At 59.6% G+C, this 19,089-nt stretch overlaps 1 protein-coding gene and 1 non-coding gene across 2 annotated transcripts; one reads left to right on the top strand and one right to left on the bottom strand.

Annotated features, from left to right (window-relative positions):
- Positions 1-6,113: 6,113 nt before the first annotated feature.
- Positions 6,114-18,959, top strand: SH3BP1 (SH3 domain binding protein 1). Its single transcript, XM_008144650.2, has 18 exons — positions 6,114-6,453; positions 7,615-7,663; positions 7,894-7,998; positions 9,102-9,178; positions 9,479-9,590; positions 9,679-9,755; positions 10,228-10,372; positions 10,765-10,833; positions 10,982-11,072; positions 11,497-11,642; positions 12,313-12,424; positions 12,765-12,846; positions 12,927-13,007; positions 14,115-14,231; positions 14,947-15,044; positions 15,370-15,529; positions 16,708-16,802; positions 18,106-18,959. The coding sequence occupies exons 1-18, from the start codon at positions 6,395-6,397 to the stop codon at positions 18,516-18,518; spliced, it is 2,088 nt and encodes a 695-aa protein (XP_008142872.2). The 5' UTR covers positions 6,114-6,394; the 3' UTR covers positions 18,519-18,959.
- On the bottom strand, positions 13,158-13,261 carry LOC114232708 (U6 spliceosomal RNA). The gene has a single exon (XR_003618800.2). It is a non-coding gene; the product is annotated as a U6 spliceosomal RNA (small nuclear RNA).
- Positions 18,960-19,089: the final 130 nt, after the last annotated feature.

Below are 19,089 nucleotides of genomic sequence, written 5' to 3' on the forward strand. Positions count from 1 at the left end.
CTCTCGTGGCCCTTCTGAGGTGAGGGAGACGGAGACAGGAGGGGTCCCAGGGCTACCCTGCAGGCCTCTCTGCCTCTGCGTTTGGGGATCAGGCCATGGTTCCTCTCCCCACCACCCCGGAGCCCTGCACAGGAAGAGGCCCTGCTTACGGGCCTGTGGCCAGTGCTGAGTCACCAGAGAGGGCTCAGGGCTGTGGCGGGCGGGCGCGGAGCCGTCCCAGCTGGAAAGGAGCAGCCCTCACTCTGCTTGCTCCCTGCCTGCCAGGAGCCCTGGCTGCTCACAACTTCCTCCTGCGGCACTCAGCTCTCACAACACAACTGTGCTGCAGCCCCGCCCCGGAGGTCCGGCCTCGGCCTTGCTTCTCCCCTTCCCCAGACGCTGCTCCCAGGAAGCAAGGCACCAGTTGCAGCTTGTTTCTGGAGAGGCCCAGGGACCCTGCACTGGGCCCCCTGCCACTCCCAGCTGCAGCGCACTTCCCCTGCTGTTATCAGTTTCTCTTAACTGGGAGGCTGGGGTCCAGGCCCAGGGAGTGGCTTAGAGGCCCTGCGGCTGGGAGAGCCAGCAGTGCTGAGCTGAGCGGGAGGGGTTAATAAGGGAACTGCCGATGGTGTGGAGCCAGCCCTCCACGCTGCTCTGCAGGAGAGAGTTCCTGTTCCAGTAAATCTGGGGAAGGCTGTCCGCCATTTCTGCTCCCAGCCGATGATGGGAAGCCCTGTGTTTAAGAAACCAGTTTCACTTTGTCTAACCTAGTGTTCCCCAGTCTGAACTTGGCCACCGAACCCCTTCCTTAGATACTATTGAGATGTGCTGGAGGACAGCCCAGCCCGCTGGTTTTCGGAGCCCTGCACATCCGACTCCCCAGCTTCTGTGCAGCAGCTGAGGGACGCTTCTCTGTGGCAGGGACACTGAAGGGCAGGGGGGCGCTCCACGCCTGCCCTGCTGCCGAGGGGACAAAAGTGGCACTTCCAGCTCCTCGCCTGCTGGACCTGCTGGAGCCTTCCAGCATCCCCTGGACACTGCCCTCCCCGCTGTTTCCCTCCCCCCAGGCAGAGCTCCTGACTTGTGAGGTCTCTGAGACAGTCTAATTGGAAGGTCCTTCCTTCTAAATGAAACAGCCCTGTTTCCTGTAAGGCCCCTGGGGTCCCAGAAGGACCATCTGGAGCTCAATCTCTGCTGGCCCAGGAAGGGCTGCGTGTGGGCTGGGGGGGCGGGGGGGGGTGACTGCAGCTAGAGTCTGGGGCTGCTTCCGGTGAGTTCCCTGGCTCGCTGTGTGACTTTGAGCAGGGCCCTTCCTTCTCTGGTCTTTAGGTTCCTTGCTTTAAAATAGTGGTGGGGAACATCCGGCCTGCGGGCCATATAAGGCCCAAGAAATCATTTGGTCTGGCCCTGCCAAGGCATTAGGGGTGAGTTAATTAAATGTTTGACCAAATATAGCAGGCTAACTTTTAAAGTGATAATTGTGTATGGCCGCGGAAGATGTTACAAATATCCAAATGGCCCTTGGCAGAAAAACAGGTTCCCCACCCCTGCTTTAAAAGGAAGTGGGAGGGACCCTGTGAGCTGTAAGGACCCTGAAGAGTCTGGGCAAAAGCATACCCCAGCCCTAGTCGGTTTGGCTCAGTAGACTGAAGGTTGTGGGTCCAATTCTTGTCGAGGGCACATACCTCGGTTGCAGGCTCAATCACTGGCCCTAGTTGGGGCACCTGCAAGAGGCATCCAATTGGTGTGTCTCTCACATTGATGTTTCTGTCTGTCTCCCTTCTTCCACTCTAAAAATCAATGGAAAAAATATCCTCGATTAACAAAAAAAACAAAAACGTATCCCAGACTATCAGCTTGGGATGACCCAGATGTTATAGGGACAGGAAGATCCCTTCAGTCTTTCAGACCTCCCACCTTCCCTCGTTTGTAGTCTGTTCATCCAACTGTCTGTCCGTCCTGCCAGTGCCTCTTGAGTAGCCCCTGTGCCAGGCACTGCCCTGTCCTCCGCTCACAGCCTGGCATGGAACCTGTGAGCCAGGAGCTCAGCATGACACGCTGAGAGCCGGGAGGGAGGGGACATGAGATGCCCAGCAAGGCCCGAATCTGTGAGGGGTTGGGGGCCTCTAGTCGGAGGAAGGGACCCTTGGCTTCTACTCCCTGGAGGAATCATTCCCCAAGTCCCATGTGTCAATTCAGACCGAGGTGGGGAGCCCAGCGCAGGAGACCCAGAGCCTTTGGAGTCCATGGGCTGGAGTGGGGGCACAGGAAGGGAGTGGGCCCTGCCTCTTGAAGGGTGACCCCACCTCCACCCCAGGAGCAGTGGGACTTCCCAGACCTGAAGCCACACTTCCACTTCTATTTGTGGGGCTGGAGGCAGCAGCTCGTGTTGTGTGTTTTTTTTTTAGCAACCGCAGCACACTGCTCATCCGCTCATGGCAGCCAAGAGAAACAGGCTGCTGCTCGCCTGGGGAACCTGCCCTGCTGTCCTGGTGCCCCTGCCCCCAGCCGCCGTGGGCCTCCTGGCCAGGGCACAGGCGAACCAGGCAGGTGACAGGGGCCAGCCCTAGGCCTGGCGCCAAACTAGACCTGAGCATGCAACCTCTCCCTTAGTCCTCATAGCTGCCCTGTGAAATGGGAAACTGAGGCTCAGGGAATGAATAAAGGCCACCTGTCGTCATGTACTTCATTTAGCACATCCTCCAGGGACATTGGTGTCCCCATTTAGAGCCTACACACCTCTGTCAGCTGCTGTCCTCTGCGGCTGGGGTGAAGGTGCAGGCTCTCTCGGGCCATCAAGGTTGTGCTGGAGGCCTTGTGCCCCAGCCCCACCCCAGCGTTTCCTGGGAAGTCCTTTCAACTGGAGCAGGAGGCGAGGACGTTTTTGGAGCCCCAGCAATCATACCACATGCCTCGCTGCTCCGGGTGGAAGCCTCCACTCGGAGGGCAGCACTGATATGCCAAACAAGCCATATGGCGAAGTGTCTAAAACGAGAGATGCTTGCTCAGTCCTGCGGCCCCACAGCTGACCCCTGCTACCACCACTGCACTGCCCCAGCCACTCGCCTCCCTGCCCACATCCTGCCCTAGCTTCACAGCAGACACTTCCCAGGCTGTCACACCTCAGCCTGTACTGAGGCCCCTGGGCTCAAAGCAGCCACGGGGATTCCGGTGGCGGCAGGGACCAGCATTTCTGGGTCTTCAGGCGGTGCCCTCTGGCACAGCAGGAGAGCGCATGGGGGCTTTGGAGAGCTGGTGTCAGGTCTGCTTTCTAACTTGGTCTCTGCCACTTAACCAACTAGGAACCTCGGGACAAGAACCTCAGTCGGCTCACCTGTAAAATGGGGGCAATACCAACCTCACTGGAGGATGGGCTAAAGTACATGACAGTAAGTGCCATTGTCCCAAGGCAGCAGGACACATTTAGGGGGCAACTGAGGCAGGTAAAGGTCTTTGCATTCCTGACTTTGCAGGCTGAATGAGAAAGGGCCAGGCACTGTCCTAAGCACTTTACATATTAACTCTTTCCATCCTCAGCAGGTAGCTGCTATTATAAGTCCCACTTTACCGAGGACACTGAGGCTCAGAGAGGTGAACTACCTCACCCAAGGTCACCCTGCTAGTGAGAGGCCGAGCCCAGCCAACTGGCTCCATCCACACCCTTAAGTTCACGCCCTTGTTGTCTTTTGGGTTGGAAATAAGTTCATTGATGCAGGATCTTCATTTGTGATTTGAGTCAGCTGTGTGTTTTTGTTTTGTTTTTTTTAATATATATTTTATTGATTTTTTACAGAGAGAAAGGGAGAGGGATAGAGAGTTAGAAACATCGATGAGAGAGAAACATCGATCAGCCGCCTCCTGCACACCCCCCACCGGGGATGCGCCCGCAACCAAGGTACATGCCCCTGACTGGAATCGAACCCGGGACCCTTCAGTCCGCAGGCCAACGCTCTATCCACTGAGCCAAACCAGTTTCGGCTCAGCTGTGTTTTTGAGCACATTGCGGAGGCTTCAGCATGAGCCCGACAGGACTCGGGCCCTCCTGGAGAGGAGACCCAGCAAGGTCAACAAACCCCTGCAGCCCTAGCTGGTTTGGCTCAGTGGATAGAGCATTGGCCCGAGGACTGAAAGGTACAGGGTTTGATTCGGGTCAAGGACACATACCGTAGTTGCAAGCTGATCCCCGGCCTTGGTCGGGGCATGTGCGGGAGGCAACCAATCTGTGTCCTCTCACATCAATGTTTCTCTCTCTGCCTCTCCCCCTCCCTTCCACTCTCTAAAAGTCAATGGAAAAATATCCTCAGGTGAGGATTAACAGAAACCCTTGCAGTGCAATGTGAAGGTCTGGTGATTGGAATAAGGGTTGGCTGGTGACCTCCAAGGTCCCCTTCTGCATCTGCAGTTCTAAAACTACAACTTCAACACCCACTGATGGAAACTTCTGAGTCCCAAAATCTCTGGTTACAACATCCTTTGAAGGAACAGCCTATGATCCTTCAACTTGTGGGGCTGCCAAGCTTTTATGATTCAACATCCAAGTGTGCTTGAACTTAAATATACCCTAAAATGTACCCCTCGCCTAGCCAAAAGGCACGGCACCCCACCCAGGCTGCGCAGAAGAGCCAAGTGCCTTTCCTGTGGAGCCTGGGTGGGAGGGAAGCCTGGAGCGCACGTGGCCTGATTATACACGGCTCAGGGTGTTTCCCCAGCAGCTGCTGCTACAGCCCATGGCCTGGCTGCTCCCCAGGCTGGAGCTGGGGCTCAGGCCGGGGCAGGTCTAGGAGGGACAGAAGTAGAAGCCAGGCCTTCTCCTCAGGGACCCCAGTGTGGTCCAGGCTGCAGGTGGGGCTGAAACAGGGTGGGGACGCCAGGTAGCCTGTAGATCTGCCACATGGCAGGACAGTGGTAACCTGGTGTCAAGCTGGCTCGGGAGTCCGTTTGCTAATTCTGCACACAGTAGGTTGTGCCTGCTGCAGAGACAGGGGAAACTGAGCCACCACAAAGTTCCGGTTCTGGCCAGTGAGGAAGGTGGAGAGGACAGGACTAGAACCCAGACATTGCAACCCAGCCCCACATTTTAAGAAGCCAGGTCTACACTGGACTCGTGTCTCCCTTCATGGAGGCATTCTTCAAGCCCTGCTCCCTTTCCAGGATCCCCTCCAGGGGCTTCCAGTTGGGGCAGGGCAGGTGGGATCTCCTCATCCTGGCCTGAGCCTTTGACCCAGGGGCCTCCAGCTTCTCCCACTCAGGTGGGAGCCTCTGGTTCAAGCAGCAACAGCTGAGGGTTCCCCTCTCCACCCCCCTGGGGCCTGCCTGGCTCTCCCTCTGAGGACTGGAGAGGCAGCCAGAGTCCAGCAAGTGCCCACTGTGAGCCAGGCCCCGTGCTGGCACTGAAACACTGAGATGCCTGAGGCCGAGGTCCTGCCCTAGAGAAGTGCCCAGTCTGCCCACTCGCACAAGTAGGTGCTCAAGTAATCCTCAAACTGAACTGAAACTCCAGCAAATCACCGTGCAGGGCTCTCCCCTGCGCCTTTCCCCCTGCCCCACCCGGGGCTCCTGGTGTCTAAGGGGTGCAGGGGCTCTGAGGAAGGAGGGCCCCGTTTCCCAAAGGCTCTCATCTTGTATTAGAGGTATCTTGTCTGCTCTTTGAGCCAGACAGGGCCAGGACAGCTGGCTCATCAGGCCACCAGAGACATCAAGGCCAGTGTTCCAGGGACTTATCCAAGGGCACGCAGCAGCAGGATGACCCCAACCAATTGCCCGGCAGGGAAGCATCGCTGGTCGTCGGATGAGGGGAGGGGCAGTCAGGGCCACAGATCCTGGGGGAGGGGAGGAGACAGTCCTGGTGCTGGGAGGTCCTTGGGGAGGGAGTCCAGGGCAGCAGCATCCTTCGGCAGGTCCAGCCACACCAGAGGTCCGAGAGGCCTGTCCCTGGCCTCTGTCTCCCAAGCATGGAACCCTTTTTCCCTTTGAGTGGGGTGCAAAGGTTATTTAACCCAAGGCGGGCAGGCCGGTGGGTGGGGCAGGAACCTGGGGCAGGCGCGGTGGCAGGAGCGGGTTTACCTGCTTCCCGCCACCGGGACTGGGTGAGGCGGACGAGGAGGAGCCGCGCACACACCTGTGGACGCCCGGGCGGACGGCCGACCGACACTCTCCGGGACGGCCAGGGGCCGTGGGGAGCCCGGAAGACGGGGAGAGCGAGAACCCAAACTTGCAGAGAGGAGTGACCTGGGGGCCGAGGGCGGAGCCGCGAGCGGGGAGGCGGGAGCGAGCGGAGCGGGAGCGCGCTGGCCCAGGAAGCGGAGAGCGCCGCCCACCCAGCCCGGCGAGAGCGCTGCGGGCACAGGCAGCTGGGCCGGGGGCTGCCGGCCCTCGACCCCCACAGTGACCCCGCCGCCGCCAGCCCGCCCCCAAGATGATGAAGAGGCAGCTGCACCGCATGCGGCAGCTGGCCCACACGGGCAGTTTGGGACGGTGAGTGCCCACCCTTCCCCTCCAGCCCCGCGCTCACCCCCGCTTGACCCAAGGGGAGGTGGAGGAGCGGGGGAGGCAGCTGGACCTCTGAGTAACCAGAGCCCTCCACTCCCCCGCCCCTCTGAACTCACCCACCGCCCAGCTAGAGCGAGAGGGAAAGGCGCTGGCTTTTGAGGGAAGGAGCACCCTATCAGCCCCCCCCCCCCATTAGAGAGGGGTGCAGGGAGGATCGAAGATGCTGAGTCTCCTCTGCTTCCATGGGCCTCAGAGTGAACGCTCCTCCCTGGTCTCACTTGTCCCCTCTGTGCAATGGGGACAGCCATCGTTGGTTGTCTGGTGGGGGAGGGGCGGTCAGGGCCCCAGACCTTGGGGGAGGGGAGGAGACTGGGCCCTGGCTGGTGGGAAGAGCCTGTTCCTGTCCCGCTGTGTGCCCCACTCCCCCAGCCCGGAGGCCCGCTTCTCTGTCCTGCTTCTGCTTCCCCAGCCTCAGGTGGAAACAGCGCCGGCCTCCCTGTTCCCACCCCAGCCCCCGAGCTGGTGGAGTGGAGGCCGGAAGTTTGGGGAGCTCCCCTGGCCTGTCTTCTCTCCTCTTCCCCCTGCATTGGGTGTTTCTCATCTCTGGGCCCAGGGGAGGGGACGGGTGCCCAGAGACCTGGTTCCAGTCTCACACAACACAGATGCCTGTGTGGCCTGGGCAGCCAGGCCACCTGGTGCTGGGCCTGTGTCCCCGCGTGTCCCGGGCAGGGGCCCAGGGCCTGCCCACCACTACAGTCCAGAGTCCTGTGTGACTGACAGCCCAAGAGCCCGCGCTCACACACTTCCCGTTCTTGGGGCCGGCCCAGGCCTCCTCTCCTCAGGTCAGCAGAAGAGAGAGGCTGGGCTCTGGGTGGCTCCCCAGTCTCCCCTTTGGTTTCATCCGCCCTCTCTCGGGACTCAGCCCTGGGCGGAGGAGGAAAAGCCATGTATCCTATTGCTATCCCCATGGAATGTGCTCTGACTGGGATAAGGCAGGCGGGCCACCCAGGGCGGGCCCCAACTGGGAGGGGTACTGGAAGCACCTGGGGTTCAGGTGCTCTGTTGGGGGGCCAGGGGGGTCCTAATCTGGGCCAGCTCAGCAGAAGCTCTTTACCACCCCACCCCCCCCCCGCCCCGCTCCATCAGCACCCCGGAGACGGAGACTGCCGAGTTCCTGGGTGAGGACCTCCAGCAGGTACATGCCTGGGCCAGCTGCGGGTGGCAAGGCAGGTCCATGCAGGCTGTCAACAGAGGGCTGGGCAGGGACACCAGTTGGGGGCCTCGGTTGAGTCATTCCCCAAGCTGTGGGCCATAGGGTCCCCAGGAGGAGGGAAGAGGAAAGTGGTTCCTGCTCTGGGAAAGAACAGGGCAGTGGGGAGGGGGGCAGTAACCTCCCAGGATCCATAACCCCCGTGCCCCTCCCAGGTGGAGCAGCGGCTGGAGCCAGCCAAGCGAGCGGCCCACAATGTCCACAAGCGACTGCAGGCCTGTCTGCAGGGCCAGAGCGGGTCGGATATGGACAAGCGGGTGGTGAGTGGGGGTCTCAGGGAGGAGGGGGCCTCGTTGAGACACCTCTGTCCAATGGGGGAGTGATGTTGGGGCTGGGGTCTCCCTGCCAGTCTGAGCCTCTGGCCCCAAGCGGGTGAAGACTGCTCTTTCCCAAGGCCCCGGGGCACCCCACTCATGAGGCCCTATGTCTTCCCCATCCCTTCCTGACCCCGCCCCCCTCTGCACCAATCCCCTGAGCCAGGGCCAGACTTCTGACTGCACCTGAACTTCCTTGTCCAATCAGGCCCTCTCAACTGGGGCAATCTGTGAGGGCTTCCTGAAGGAAGTGGCATTTGAGCTGGATTTTGAGTGATACTCACTGGAATTCATCAACAGCAGCATTTATGGACTGTTTACTGTTAGTGTGTTGCTAAGATGTGTCAGTGCAATGCCTTGCTCAATGCTGACGATGGTAGGTGGAGGCTGCTAACAAAAGCTCTTGTGTAGATGAGGAAATGGAGACTTACAGAGGTAAAGAGGCTCACGCAAGGTCACCCAAGCTAGTAAGTGGCCAAACTAAGGTTTGAACCCTGACCCTCGTGACCAAGGCTGGTGCTGTCTGTAACTCCAGGTGGGAATGGGTCGGGCATGTTTTGGAATCAGTCAACAGTTCAGTGCAGCCAGAGCTCTGGCGAAAGGGGCGCCAGAGGAGCGTGGAGGGTTTGCGCTTCACCGTGGCTGTAGCAGCCGCCTGTGCCCGGGGCAGGGCGAGCCCACTGGGGGCCTGTCCCAGCTCCCCCACTCTCCCTCCCGCTGTGTGACCTTGGCAAACCCATGGCCTCTGCTCTTAGTTTTCTCGTCTGTAATGGGGTTTGGTCCTTCCCTCCACCCCCATCACGTGGCTTCTGAGAATGGGAAAGGGGACCCCATGGGAGAGGAGCTCTTCACATGGTCCCAAGGAGAGGTCACCCCCACCAGGCCTTGTCATCACCCTGTGACTGTGGCCCTCCTGGCTTCCCTCCTCCCACTTCCAAGCCCAGTGCCTCGGTGGGGTTCTGCCCCCCAGGGACACACTGAGGGGGGGAAGGGAGGCCCGGCAGGCAGCACGGGCACGCGTGCTCACAGCGCCCTGCCCCTCCCTGCAGAAGAAGCTTCCCCTCATGGCTCTGTCCACCACGATGGCCGAGAGCTTCAAGGAGCTGGACCCCGATTCCAGCATGGGGTGAGCATGGACAGAGGCCTCAGCTCTCACCTGGAGAGGCCAAGGAGGGATCTGGGCTGGGAGGGGGTCCGGGGCAGGGAGGGCAGCCACAGTGGAAGGATGACTAGGTAGGGGGAGTGTCTGGGCTGAGGACAGAGTCCAGGTCAGTGAGGGCGGCCAGGCCTGGGAGGGTGTTGGACTGAAGGATGAAGAAGAGAGAGAAGGGGCAGGAGGTGATGGGGAGGAAAAGTCCAACTGAGTCTTTCTAGATTGGGGTGGGGGGCTCTGGGAGCCTGGGCCCACTGGGTGCTGTGTCCACAGGAAGGCCTTGGAGATGAGCTGTGCCATTCAGAACCAGCTGGCTCGCATCCTGGCCGAGTTTGAGATGACCTTGGAGAGGGATGTCCTGCAGCCACTCAACAGGCTGAGTGAGGTGACCCCTACCCCTGCCCGCAGCTTCCCCAGTCTCTACCTCCCACCTCCCCAGCCCACTCATCGCTCCCTCCCCATGCCTGCCCTAGGAGGAGCTGCCAGCCATCCTCAAGCACAAGAAAAGCCTGCAGAAGCTGGTGTCCGACTGGAATACCCTCAAGAGCAGGTGGGAGCCACAGCGTCTGGGTGGGGTCCATGCCTAGGTCGGCCCACAGAGGTGGCCACAGGGCTCCGAGGCCCTTCCCATACTAGGAGGACAATACAGGGCCCCTGGGTACAGGGTGTGTACTGGTATACATGTCTGGTCCTAGGAACACATATGTGAGGGTACATGTAAGGGTGTCTCTGTGCATGTGTGTGTGCATGTGCTTATGCCAGCTGCAGTGACCCCAAAGCCCAAGATAGCCATAAACAATCCTCCCGGATCCCTGGATGGCGGACGGGCCCCAACCTTCTACTCTGGAGTTGGATGGTTGTGACCACCAAGCCTACCACCAGGTGGCGCCCCCAAGCACTCATGGCCCAGGCCCAGTGGAGCTCTGGGATTTGTACCTATAAATCCCAAAATCCTGTGGTCACGCACATGAAAGGGACATGCAATGGGGACCGTGACCACTCCACCTTGGGATCATCCCCAGGCTCAGCCAGGCAGCTAAGAACTCAGGCAGCGGTCAGGGCCTGGGTGGAGGCCCAGGCAGTTACAGCCACAACGCCACGGCCAACAAGGTGGAGACGCTGAAGGAGGAGGAGGAGGAGCTGAAGAGGAAGGTGGAGCAGTGCAAGGTGAGGGGGCACTTGCGGTTCCCTGGATGGGTGGGGGTGGCGGGGTGGGCACTGTTCCCATTTCATAGATGAGGAAACAAGCTGGGGTTCACCCAGGTCTTGGTGTATTTGCTAAGTGAGTGAATGAAGGAAGGTGAATGAATGAATGGTGCATGACACAAGGCACTGTGCTAAGTGTATGGGGACTCAGAGGCGAGGACTGGAAGCTGCAAAAGCCCCTCGGGGGTTCAAAGAGTTTTCTGGGGGCTGTCCCCAATGCAGACCTTGGCAGAGAGAGGAGAGCTGGCTGGACCCTCCGCACACAGCTTGAGCAAGTTACTAGCCCCTCTGAGCCCCACCTCACCCCGGGGCCCAGCCTCACTGATAGAAGCCCTCCCCTCTCTGTCTCCAAGGACGAGTACTTGGCCGACCTGTACCACTTTGCCACCAAGGAGGACTCATATGCCAACTACTTCATAAACGTGAGTCCAAGACTGGGCTCCAGCCGCCCAGAGCTCTGGTCGACGCCAGAGCCAGAGGCCACTGAGGCCCCCTGTGAGCCGGTGGGCGAGAAGGGTCTACCCTCGCGGAGGGAGGCTCGGCTTCCCTCACTCTCCCCTGTCCCCACAGCTCATGGAGATTCAGGCCGATTACCATCGCAAGTCTCTGAGCTCGCTGGACACAGCCCTGGCGGAGCTGAAGGAGAACCACAGCCAAGCAGGTGAGGACATAGACAGGCCCTGGCCCCACGCTCCTGACCCCCACGTGCTCAGGCGTGTTCAGAAGCTTGCACTCTATCCCTGAAAGGCAATAGGGAGCCACAGATGGTTCTGAGGAGGGGAGGGCGCGATTCGATTTGTGGTGGAGAGATTGCTGTGCGGAGGGTGGAGGGGGTGGGGCGGTGGAGTGGGGAGCCAGGAGACCTGTTAAGAGGCAGAAGGGAAGTGATGGTGCCTGGACTGGCATGGAAGCAGTGGACGTGGGCAGATTCGAGAGATGTGTTGGATGGTTTCAGGGTGTGTGGCATGGGTGGTTGGGTGGTACCGTTAGCCAAAGCAGCAGTCACTTAAGGATGTGTGGGGGGGTGCTCCTGGCTACCCGTGGGTGGAAGGACCCTGGGCCGCTGATCCATCTTGTCCCCGCAGACCCCTCCCCTTCGATGACGGCCGCCCCCTTCTCCAGGGTGTATGGGGTGTCCCTGGGAGCTCACCTGCAAGAGCTGGGCCGGGACATCGCCCTGCCCATCGAGGCCTGCGTGCTGATGCTGCTCTCTGAGGGCGTGAAGGAAGAGGTGGGACCCCCTGGGGCAGGTGGGGCGGGAGCAGCGGGGCCCCCAGCCTATCCCATGCTGTGCCCGTAATCTGCCCTTAGAGCAGGTCCTGGGAGAAGGCATGGCCTCCTGGTGCTGAAGTGATGCCTCCCGCTTAGTGATGCTCATGTGGTCCAGGCTGTAAGCCTTTTGCACTGAGGGTTCATTATCCCAGTAACCCTTGAAGGAGGCTCAGGGGCTGCATTTTACAAGGGGAGACGGAGATCAAGAGGTGGAGGTGCCCAGTCGCACGTGAGCAGGGGGCAGTGAAGTCCTCGCTGCACATGCCCTCTCCGTCCTTGGCCCTCAGGGTTGCTAGTCCATCAGCTCTTTCCCGAGGACAGACCCTTAGGAGGCGGAACTACTCAAAGACAGGCTTCCGCTCATCCTGCGGGGCCTCCTTGCTCCCTTCCTCCCCTAACCAGACGCCTTGCCCCAGCCCCTCCCAGACTCCCCCTTTGCTCAGAACCCAAGACCTGCGTGCTGAGAGGATCCAAGGACCCTGGTGTCCACTCTGCCTGCCAGACCAGGGGGGACACAGGGCCAGCGAGGGCCAGCCATCTGCCCCAAGCCATGAGTGACGCGGGGCCTTGCAGCCAGGGTGTCCCGTCCACCACCCTCCGTGACCCTAACCTGGTCCCTCTCACACCAGGGCCTCTTCCGTCTCGCCGCTGGGGCCTCGGTGCTGAAGCGCCTCAAGCAGACGATGGCCTCGGACCCCCGCAGCCTGCAGGAGTTCTGCTCTGACCCCCACGCCGTAGCGGGTACCTGCTCCGAGGAGCCCTGGGTGGGCCCGTTCCCCAGACCCCTTCACCACCGCTGCCTGACGTGATCCCACGATAGTTTGCTTTGAGGCCTGATAATCTGCCCAGAAAGCATAGCGGGCCTTAAAGCGGGGTTTGCGATGAACCCCCTGAAGTGTATGTACGCTTTTCTGAGAACAAGATCACTAGCCTTCATCATTTTCTCTAAACGGCCCCAGAAACGATAGACCTAGACATGCTAGTATGAACAAGGACCAGAGGCCCCTAACAGATGGAGAGAGCTGGGTATGGGGTGAAGGTGGAGGCTTGGGCTGCCTCTGAGCTCACACCACCACTTCAGGTGCCCTCAAGTCCTATCTGCGGGAGCTCCCCGAGCCCCTGATGACCTTTGACCTCTATGACGATTGGATGAAGGCAGCCAGGTGAGGTTGGGGGTTGTGGGGAGAGGAGGCTGTAGAGGTGCCACCCCGGGCTGGCTCACCAGGGCTGTTCCCCTCCGCAGCCTGAAGGAGCCCAGAGCCCGGCTGGAGGCCCTTCAGGAGGTGTGCAGCCGCCTGCCCCCAGAGAACTTCAGTAACCTCAGGTGAGCCCACGCCGAGCCCGGCCCCCTCGAAGCCAGGCCCTGCGGGGACTCCGGGGCCTGGGTTTGAGTCCTACCTCCTTGTTCTAAGCAATATTTCTGAAAACACAGCTTAGATGTCCTAGTCATATTTTTATTATTTTATTTCATGTTTTAAATAAGGAACACTTCACGAATTTGCGTGTCATCCTTGCACAGGGGCCATGCTAATCTCTGCACTGTTCCAGTTTTAGCATATGTGCTGTGGAAGCAAGCACTGTACTAGTCATGTTTTTTAAGATATATATATTTTTTTAATTGATTTCAGAGAGGAAGGGAGAGGGAGAGAGGGACAGAAGCATCAATGACGAGAGAGAATCATTGATCACTGCCTTCTACATGCCCCCTACTGGGGATGAGCCCCCAACCGGGGCGCCAGGAATCAGACCGCTGGGGCCTCGGTGCTGAAGTGCCTCAGCAGACGATGGCCTACGACCCCCGCAGCCAGCCTGATTCATAGGTTGGCACTCGGTCACTGAGCAGCACCAGCCGGGCTGCACTAATCGTATTTTTGATACCAGACATTGAACTAAACACATACTTTGAACCTTTGAAGCCACACCCCCTGGCTTCAAGTCCCACCTCTGTGACTGTGTGGCCCTGAGCAGGCAAAACCACCCCATAGATTCCTCAACTTAGCTCAGCGCCTGACACGTAGGTGGCACTCAGTAGGTCAGCTAATTTAACTATCAAAAAGTTTTAAACCAGCCGAAACCGGTTTGGCTCAGTGGATAGAGCGTCGGCCTGCAGACTGAAGGGTCCCAGGTTCAATTCCGGTCAAGGGCATGTACCTTGGTTGCGGGCACATCCCCAGTAGGGGGTGTGCAAGAGGCAGCTGATCGATGTTTCTCTCTCATCGATGTTTCTAACTCTCTATCCCTCTCTCTTCCTCTCTGTAAAAAATCAATAAAATACATTAAAAAAAAAAAAAAGTTTTAAACCAGCCTGTGTGCTGTCCTGGCCACACTCTGGGAACCCCAGGCTCGGAAAGGCTCCCTCTCGGGGGACGTTGATGGGTGTGGGTAGCCCAGGCCCCCGCCCCGGGCCCAAGCCCACCTCCTGTCTCCCCAGGTACCTGATGAAGTTCCTGGCACGTCTGGCCGAGGATCAGGAGGTGAACAAGATGACACCCAGCAACATCGCCATCGTCCTGGGGCCCAACCTGCTGTGGCCCCCCGAGAAGGAAGGGTGAGGGGCCGTGGGAGGGGAAGGTGGCAGTCCCCACCCCAGCTACCTGCTGCCTGGCCTTCCTCCTGGGCCTCGGTTTCCTCCTCCTTGGAATGGGTTGAGCAGCTCTTATTCTCAAGGCTCCATGGAGAGCAGCCCAAAGGGATCCTGGACCCTCGGGGCTTTGGAGATAGCATTCTGGGTAATGGCAGCAATGGGGTGCTGGGAAGGCTGGGAGCCCGAGATCTGGTTCTAGCCCCTCCTCCACCTTCCCGCGATGGGCCTTAGTAAGTCCCTCTCTCGACCTCCATTTCCTCATCAGTATATTAGAAATTACACAAAGTCCGAGGACTTTTGCTGTGGGGACTCAGTGAGGTACTGAGTGGAGGAATGCCGTATAAACTGTAAGTGCTCTTGTGTGAGAGGTCATGACTGGTCACCTGGCCGTGGAGGGGAAAGGGTGCCGCTCATTTGCTGAATGCAGCTCCTTGTCGAGGCTGCCTCGATCCAAGAAGTGCGGAAAGCTGCCGTGACTGAGGCGACGCCTGTCGTGTGTGAAGGACGGGAAGTTGGGTGTGTGAGCGACACGTTTGCCATCCACAGTGTCTGTGAGCTTTTGAGAACAGGGACTGGATGTGACGGATTGGTCCTGTGTTCCCAGTGGCCAGCACAGGCCAGAGTTGGGGCCACTGAGACTTGGCTAAGTGATGGCTCACTTCACCCCCTTTTGTCCCAGGGACCAGGCCCAGCTGGATGCCGCCTCAGTGTCGTCCATCCAGGTGGTGGGCGTGGTGGAAGCTCTGATACAAAACGCAGACACCCTCTTCCCTGGAGGTGAAGCCCCTGCCCGTGTGCACGTGCCCCTTCGTGCCCTCGGTGCCCAACTCGGTGCCCTCCAGACCAGCTCCGGTCCCGGCAGCCCCATGCACTCCCCACGAGGCCTGTAGGAAGTTGCTTCTCCGCTCTGAGCCTCAGTTTCTCATCTGTAAAATGGGGATGATCCCGCCTGCTTCCTAGTGTCGTGAGGCTCCGGTGGGAGTGGGAAGGCGAATCATGGTCCAGACAATCTCCGGGAAAAGGGAACGTGGCCCCGGCACTGGCTGCGCGGGGGAGGCTGGTGGAGACCCTGAAAGCCAAGGCCGGCTCCTTCTGTCTGCAGACATCAACTTCAACGTGTCCGGCCTGTTCCCAGCCCCCACCCCCCAGGACCAGGTCAGCGATAGGCCGGCCTCTGAGGAGCTTCCAGCCATTGCCGTGCCGGCCCCGGCCCCGGCCCCGGCCCCAGCTCCTACCCTGGCCCCAGTGCCTACCAAGGAAAGGTAAGGACTCACAGGTATGAATGGCCCCTGTCCCAAGGCACCATCTCTCATGGCTTCCAGCAGCGTTTTAGGAAATGTCATTGTTGAATTTTTATCCCAGGTGCCAGGTTTCCCGGTTTGGAGTGGGTGGATGGAGGCTCTGAGATAATATTCCTCTCGGCCTCTGACATGTTTCCTTGTTCGTCATATGGCTATTTACTGAGCACCTACTGTGTGCCAGGCACTGTTTCGGGCCATGCGGATGTAGGGAACTAGAGAGCTGGTCCCTGTGGAATGTGCTCTGATCCCCGATATCTGAAAGGCCGCGTGTGCCCCGCTGCCTCCCTGCCCAGCAGGGATCGTGCGGCTGTCAGACTGTTGGGCCCAAACTGTGAATTTCCTCCCGTGAGCAAGACAGACAAAGCTGCCCTTAGAGCTGTGCTCCGGGGGCGGAGAGAAAATCAGCAAGTACACCCGGGAAAGGTCAACAAGGTCAGGCAGGGCTGCGTGCGGCACCGGAGAACAGAGCAGGAGAGGGGACCGAGGGGGAACGGCTGCAGCCCCGGGGTCAGGAAGGGCCTGAGGAGGAGCCGACTGAGCAGAGACCTGGAGGCAGGCAGGAGACCTCCCTTCTGCTCTTGTCCCCTCTCTGGCTCCCAGGGGCCAGAACATCCGAAAGATCAAAAAGAGGCCCAGCTGCCGTGGCTCAGCCACTGAGCCGAACTATGAACCAGGAGGTCACGATTTGATTCCCGGTCAAGGCGCATGCCCAGGTTGCAGGCTCGATCCCCAGTGTGGGGTGTGCAGGAGGCAGCCGGTCAATGATTCTCTCTCATCATTGATGTTTGTATCGCTCCCTCTTCCTTCCTCTTTGAAATCAACAAAAATATAGATTTAAAAATATATCACAAGGAGGCTGAGAGCTGAAGCAGAGGGGAGGCCCTGCTTTATCTCCCGTCCTGGCCCCATAGGGGACCACGGACACGGCGCAGAGTCACCCAGCAGCCAGGGACTCTGGATGCAAACCCTGACCAACGCCAGAAGTGTTTTGGGGCCGGGGGCAGGGGCAGCCTGGGGACAGGTCCCGGCCCTGCCACAGGTGGAGGGCCCAAACTCGACCTGTTGGCTGGGAGTCCCTGAGATTCAGGAGACATCTGGGAAATGGCCCAGCCTGAGCCTGACCTTCCTCTTCCTCACAGGACGGAGTCTGAGGCTCCCCCCAGACCGGCCTCCCCCAAGGTCAGCAGGAGCCCCCCAGAGGCAGCAGCCCCAGCGGAGGACATGGCTCGGAGGAGTGAGTTGGCTGTGGGAGGAGAAGGGATCAGAGGGTGGCCAAGGGTGGGCAATCCAGACCGTCCCATGTTTTCAGGCATCCAGGGGAGGCCAGGTGGCTAAGAGCCAGTCTGTTGCCTAACACGCCGGGGTCAGAGTCCAGCTCGGTGACCTTGAGCAGGTGACTCCAGCTCCCTGCGCCTCAGTGGACAATAACTGCCCCTACCTTGTAGGGCTGTTGGGGGAATTAAATGCTGCTGCCTGGCTCATGCAGTAAATGCTCCATAAAGATCGGCCATCGTGAGCATGGGGGGCAGTGGGGTCCTGGGGAAGCCCAAAGTCACAGAGTGAAGACGGAGAACAGTCTTCAGCGCAGTGAGGAGGGAGGGGTGCTGGTGGGGGAGGAGACCTCCTTCTGAGCCCTTTGGGACATGCACCTGTTGAGTTGGCCGAAAGCCAGGCAGGTGAGGTTCAGGTGCAGAGTCTTGTGAGGCCCTGCCCAGCCCAGGAGGTTCTAGAGTTTTCCACGGGGTACAGTGTAGAGCCGGGAGTAGGTGGAGCAGCTGCAGAGCCTCCAGACCAGCAGGAGCGGCGGGTCACACAGGATCCTCCCTGCAGGAGGCGGGTGTGTGGGCACCCTTCCTGGATGCGGGGCCATGAGACTTGCTCACTGGAGCACAAGCCGAAGGACAGTCAGCATCACTGAGCTGGTCCTCACGTCAGCCCCTGGCTGAGCAATCATCCCATCTTACCGATGAGAAAACTGAGGCCCCAGGGGCAAGTGATTTGTGGGTGGAGGCAGAGCTAGGACCAGAGTCCAGACCTCCTGGCCCATCCAGTCCTGTGACTGCCTTGGGGCGTCAGGCCTGTGCAGTGGGGTCTGTGCGCTGGGTGGGGGAGTTCTGGTGGGCTTCTGAGAGGAGGTGAGCAAGAGCCAAGTGTCGGGGGACAGGCAGCATTTCCTTATTCGACAGGATCGTGCTGGACACCTGCTCTGCCCAGCACTGTGCTAGGCAGCCATACATCAGATGCCGCACGTAGTTTACGTTCTATTGAGGGAAGCAAGCAATATTCAAGTAAAACAAAAAACAGAGTAGAAAGCCCTGTGAAGAAAACAGAACTGGAAAATGTGACGGGGGGCGGGGGGGAGTTCTCTAGCTGAGGGGGTGAAGGGACATGTAGAGAGGCTTGTGATGAGGAGCCAGCATGCACACAGTGTTCCCGCAGAAGGAGCAGCAGATGCAAAGGTCCTGAGGTGGGATCGAGCTTGGGGGTTTTGCCACAGGCGATACAGACACCTTACTGCCCCTTTCCTTCCTCCACAGCCAAACGCCCGGCACCAGCCCGGCCCACCATGCCCCCGCCCCAGGTCTCCAGCAGCCGCTCCTCCCCTCCAGCCCCATCCCTGTCCCCTGCCTCTGGCAGTCCTGTGATCCCCCGGGCTCTGCCTCGCCGTCTGGTTGGCAGCAGCCTCCGGGCCCCCACAGTGCCACCCCCACTGCCCCCCATGCCCCCCCAGCCTGTCCGGCGCCAGAGCCGGCGTTCACCAGCCTCCCCCAGCCAAACCTCCCCAGGTCCAGCCTCCCCCAGCCCGGTCTCTCTGAGCATGCCTGCCCAGGTGGACCTGGGAGAGGCCACAGAGGATGGGGGCGGCCCTGAGGCTGTAGACAGCACCCCCACTCCCACAGCTGTGCCCCCTCAGCCTCGGCCCAGGAGCCTTGCCTCAGAGACCGACTGAATGAGTGGCCCTCCCCAAGAGCCCTCGGTGTCCCCTCTCTTCCAACTTGTCCTCCCAGGACACAGCCCTCACCCCTCCCAAGAGGTGGGGGCCTCTAGCCTTTGCCTACAAGTGCCTCGGTGCCCGCTGGGTCGGCCCCCACGGCAAGGAGGGCTCAGGACAGTCCTCCACTTCCATTCCTTCTCCTCTTGGATCCACCTTGGGCTTGGGGGGCTCATCCCACCCCCCACTCTCTGGCAAGGTCCCAGGGGAGCCACCAGGAGGAAGGAGAGCTTGCCTGCTCCTACTAGGACTTTGATTTTTCTCTTGACAACATATTTTTTTGTAAGGCAGGTAAATAAATTATTTTGGACAAAACTGGAGCAGCTGCCCAAAAGATAGCTTTATTTTCTGTACTCGCAATAAAGAAGCCACTTTCATAACGGGGAAAATTCAGCTATTCTTTGCCTCCTCTCCTTCTTCCTGTCTGAAAGGCTCGCAGCCGGAGCTTTGCGGCACTTACTCTGGGCTGCACACTGCTTTTCTGTGCATGATTTCCATTTAACCCTCTCCCTGGACAGTAGACCCCATG

The sequence above is a fragment of the Eptesicus fuscus genome, chromosome 7 (genome assembly GCF_027574615.1).
Source record: "Eptesicus fuscus isolate TK198812 chromosome 7, DD_ASM_mEF_20220401, whole genome shotgun sequence".
In the NCBI taxonomy this organism is placed as follows: domain Eukaryota; kingdom Metazoa; phylum Chordata; class Mammalia; order Chiroptera; family Vespertilionidae; genus Eptesicus; species Eptesicus fuscus.

Bases quoted from the DNA above. Each gene is read 5' to 3' on its own strand.
- SH3BP1 (XM_008144650.2), top strand. From the start codon at position 6,395: ATGATGAAGAGGCAGCTGCACCGCATGCGGCAGCTGGCCCACACGGGC. The intron at 15,530-16,707 runs GTAAGGACTCAC...TCTTCCTCACAG, and splicing joins CCAGTGCCTACCAAGGAAAG to GACGGAGTCTGAGGCTCCCC. The intron at 16,803-18,105 runs GTGAGTTGGCTG...CTTCCTCCACAG, and splicing joins GGAGGACATGGCTCGGAGGA to CCAAACGCCCGGCACCAGCC.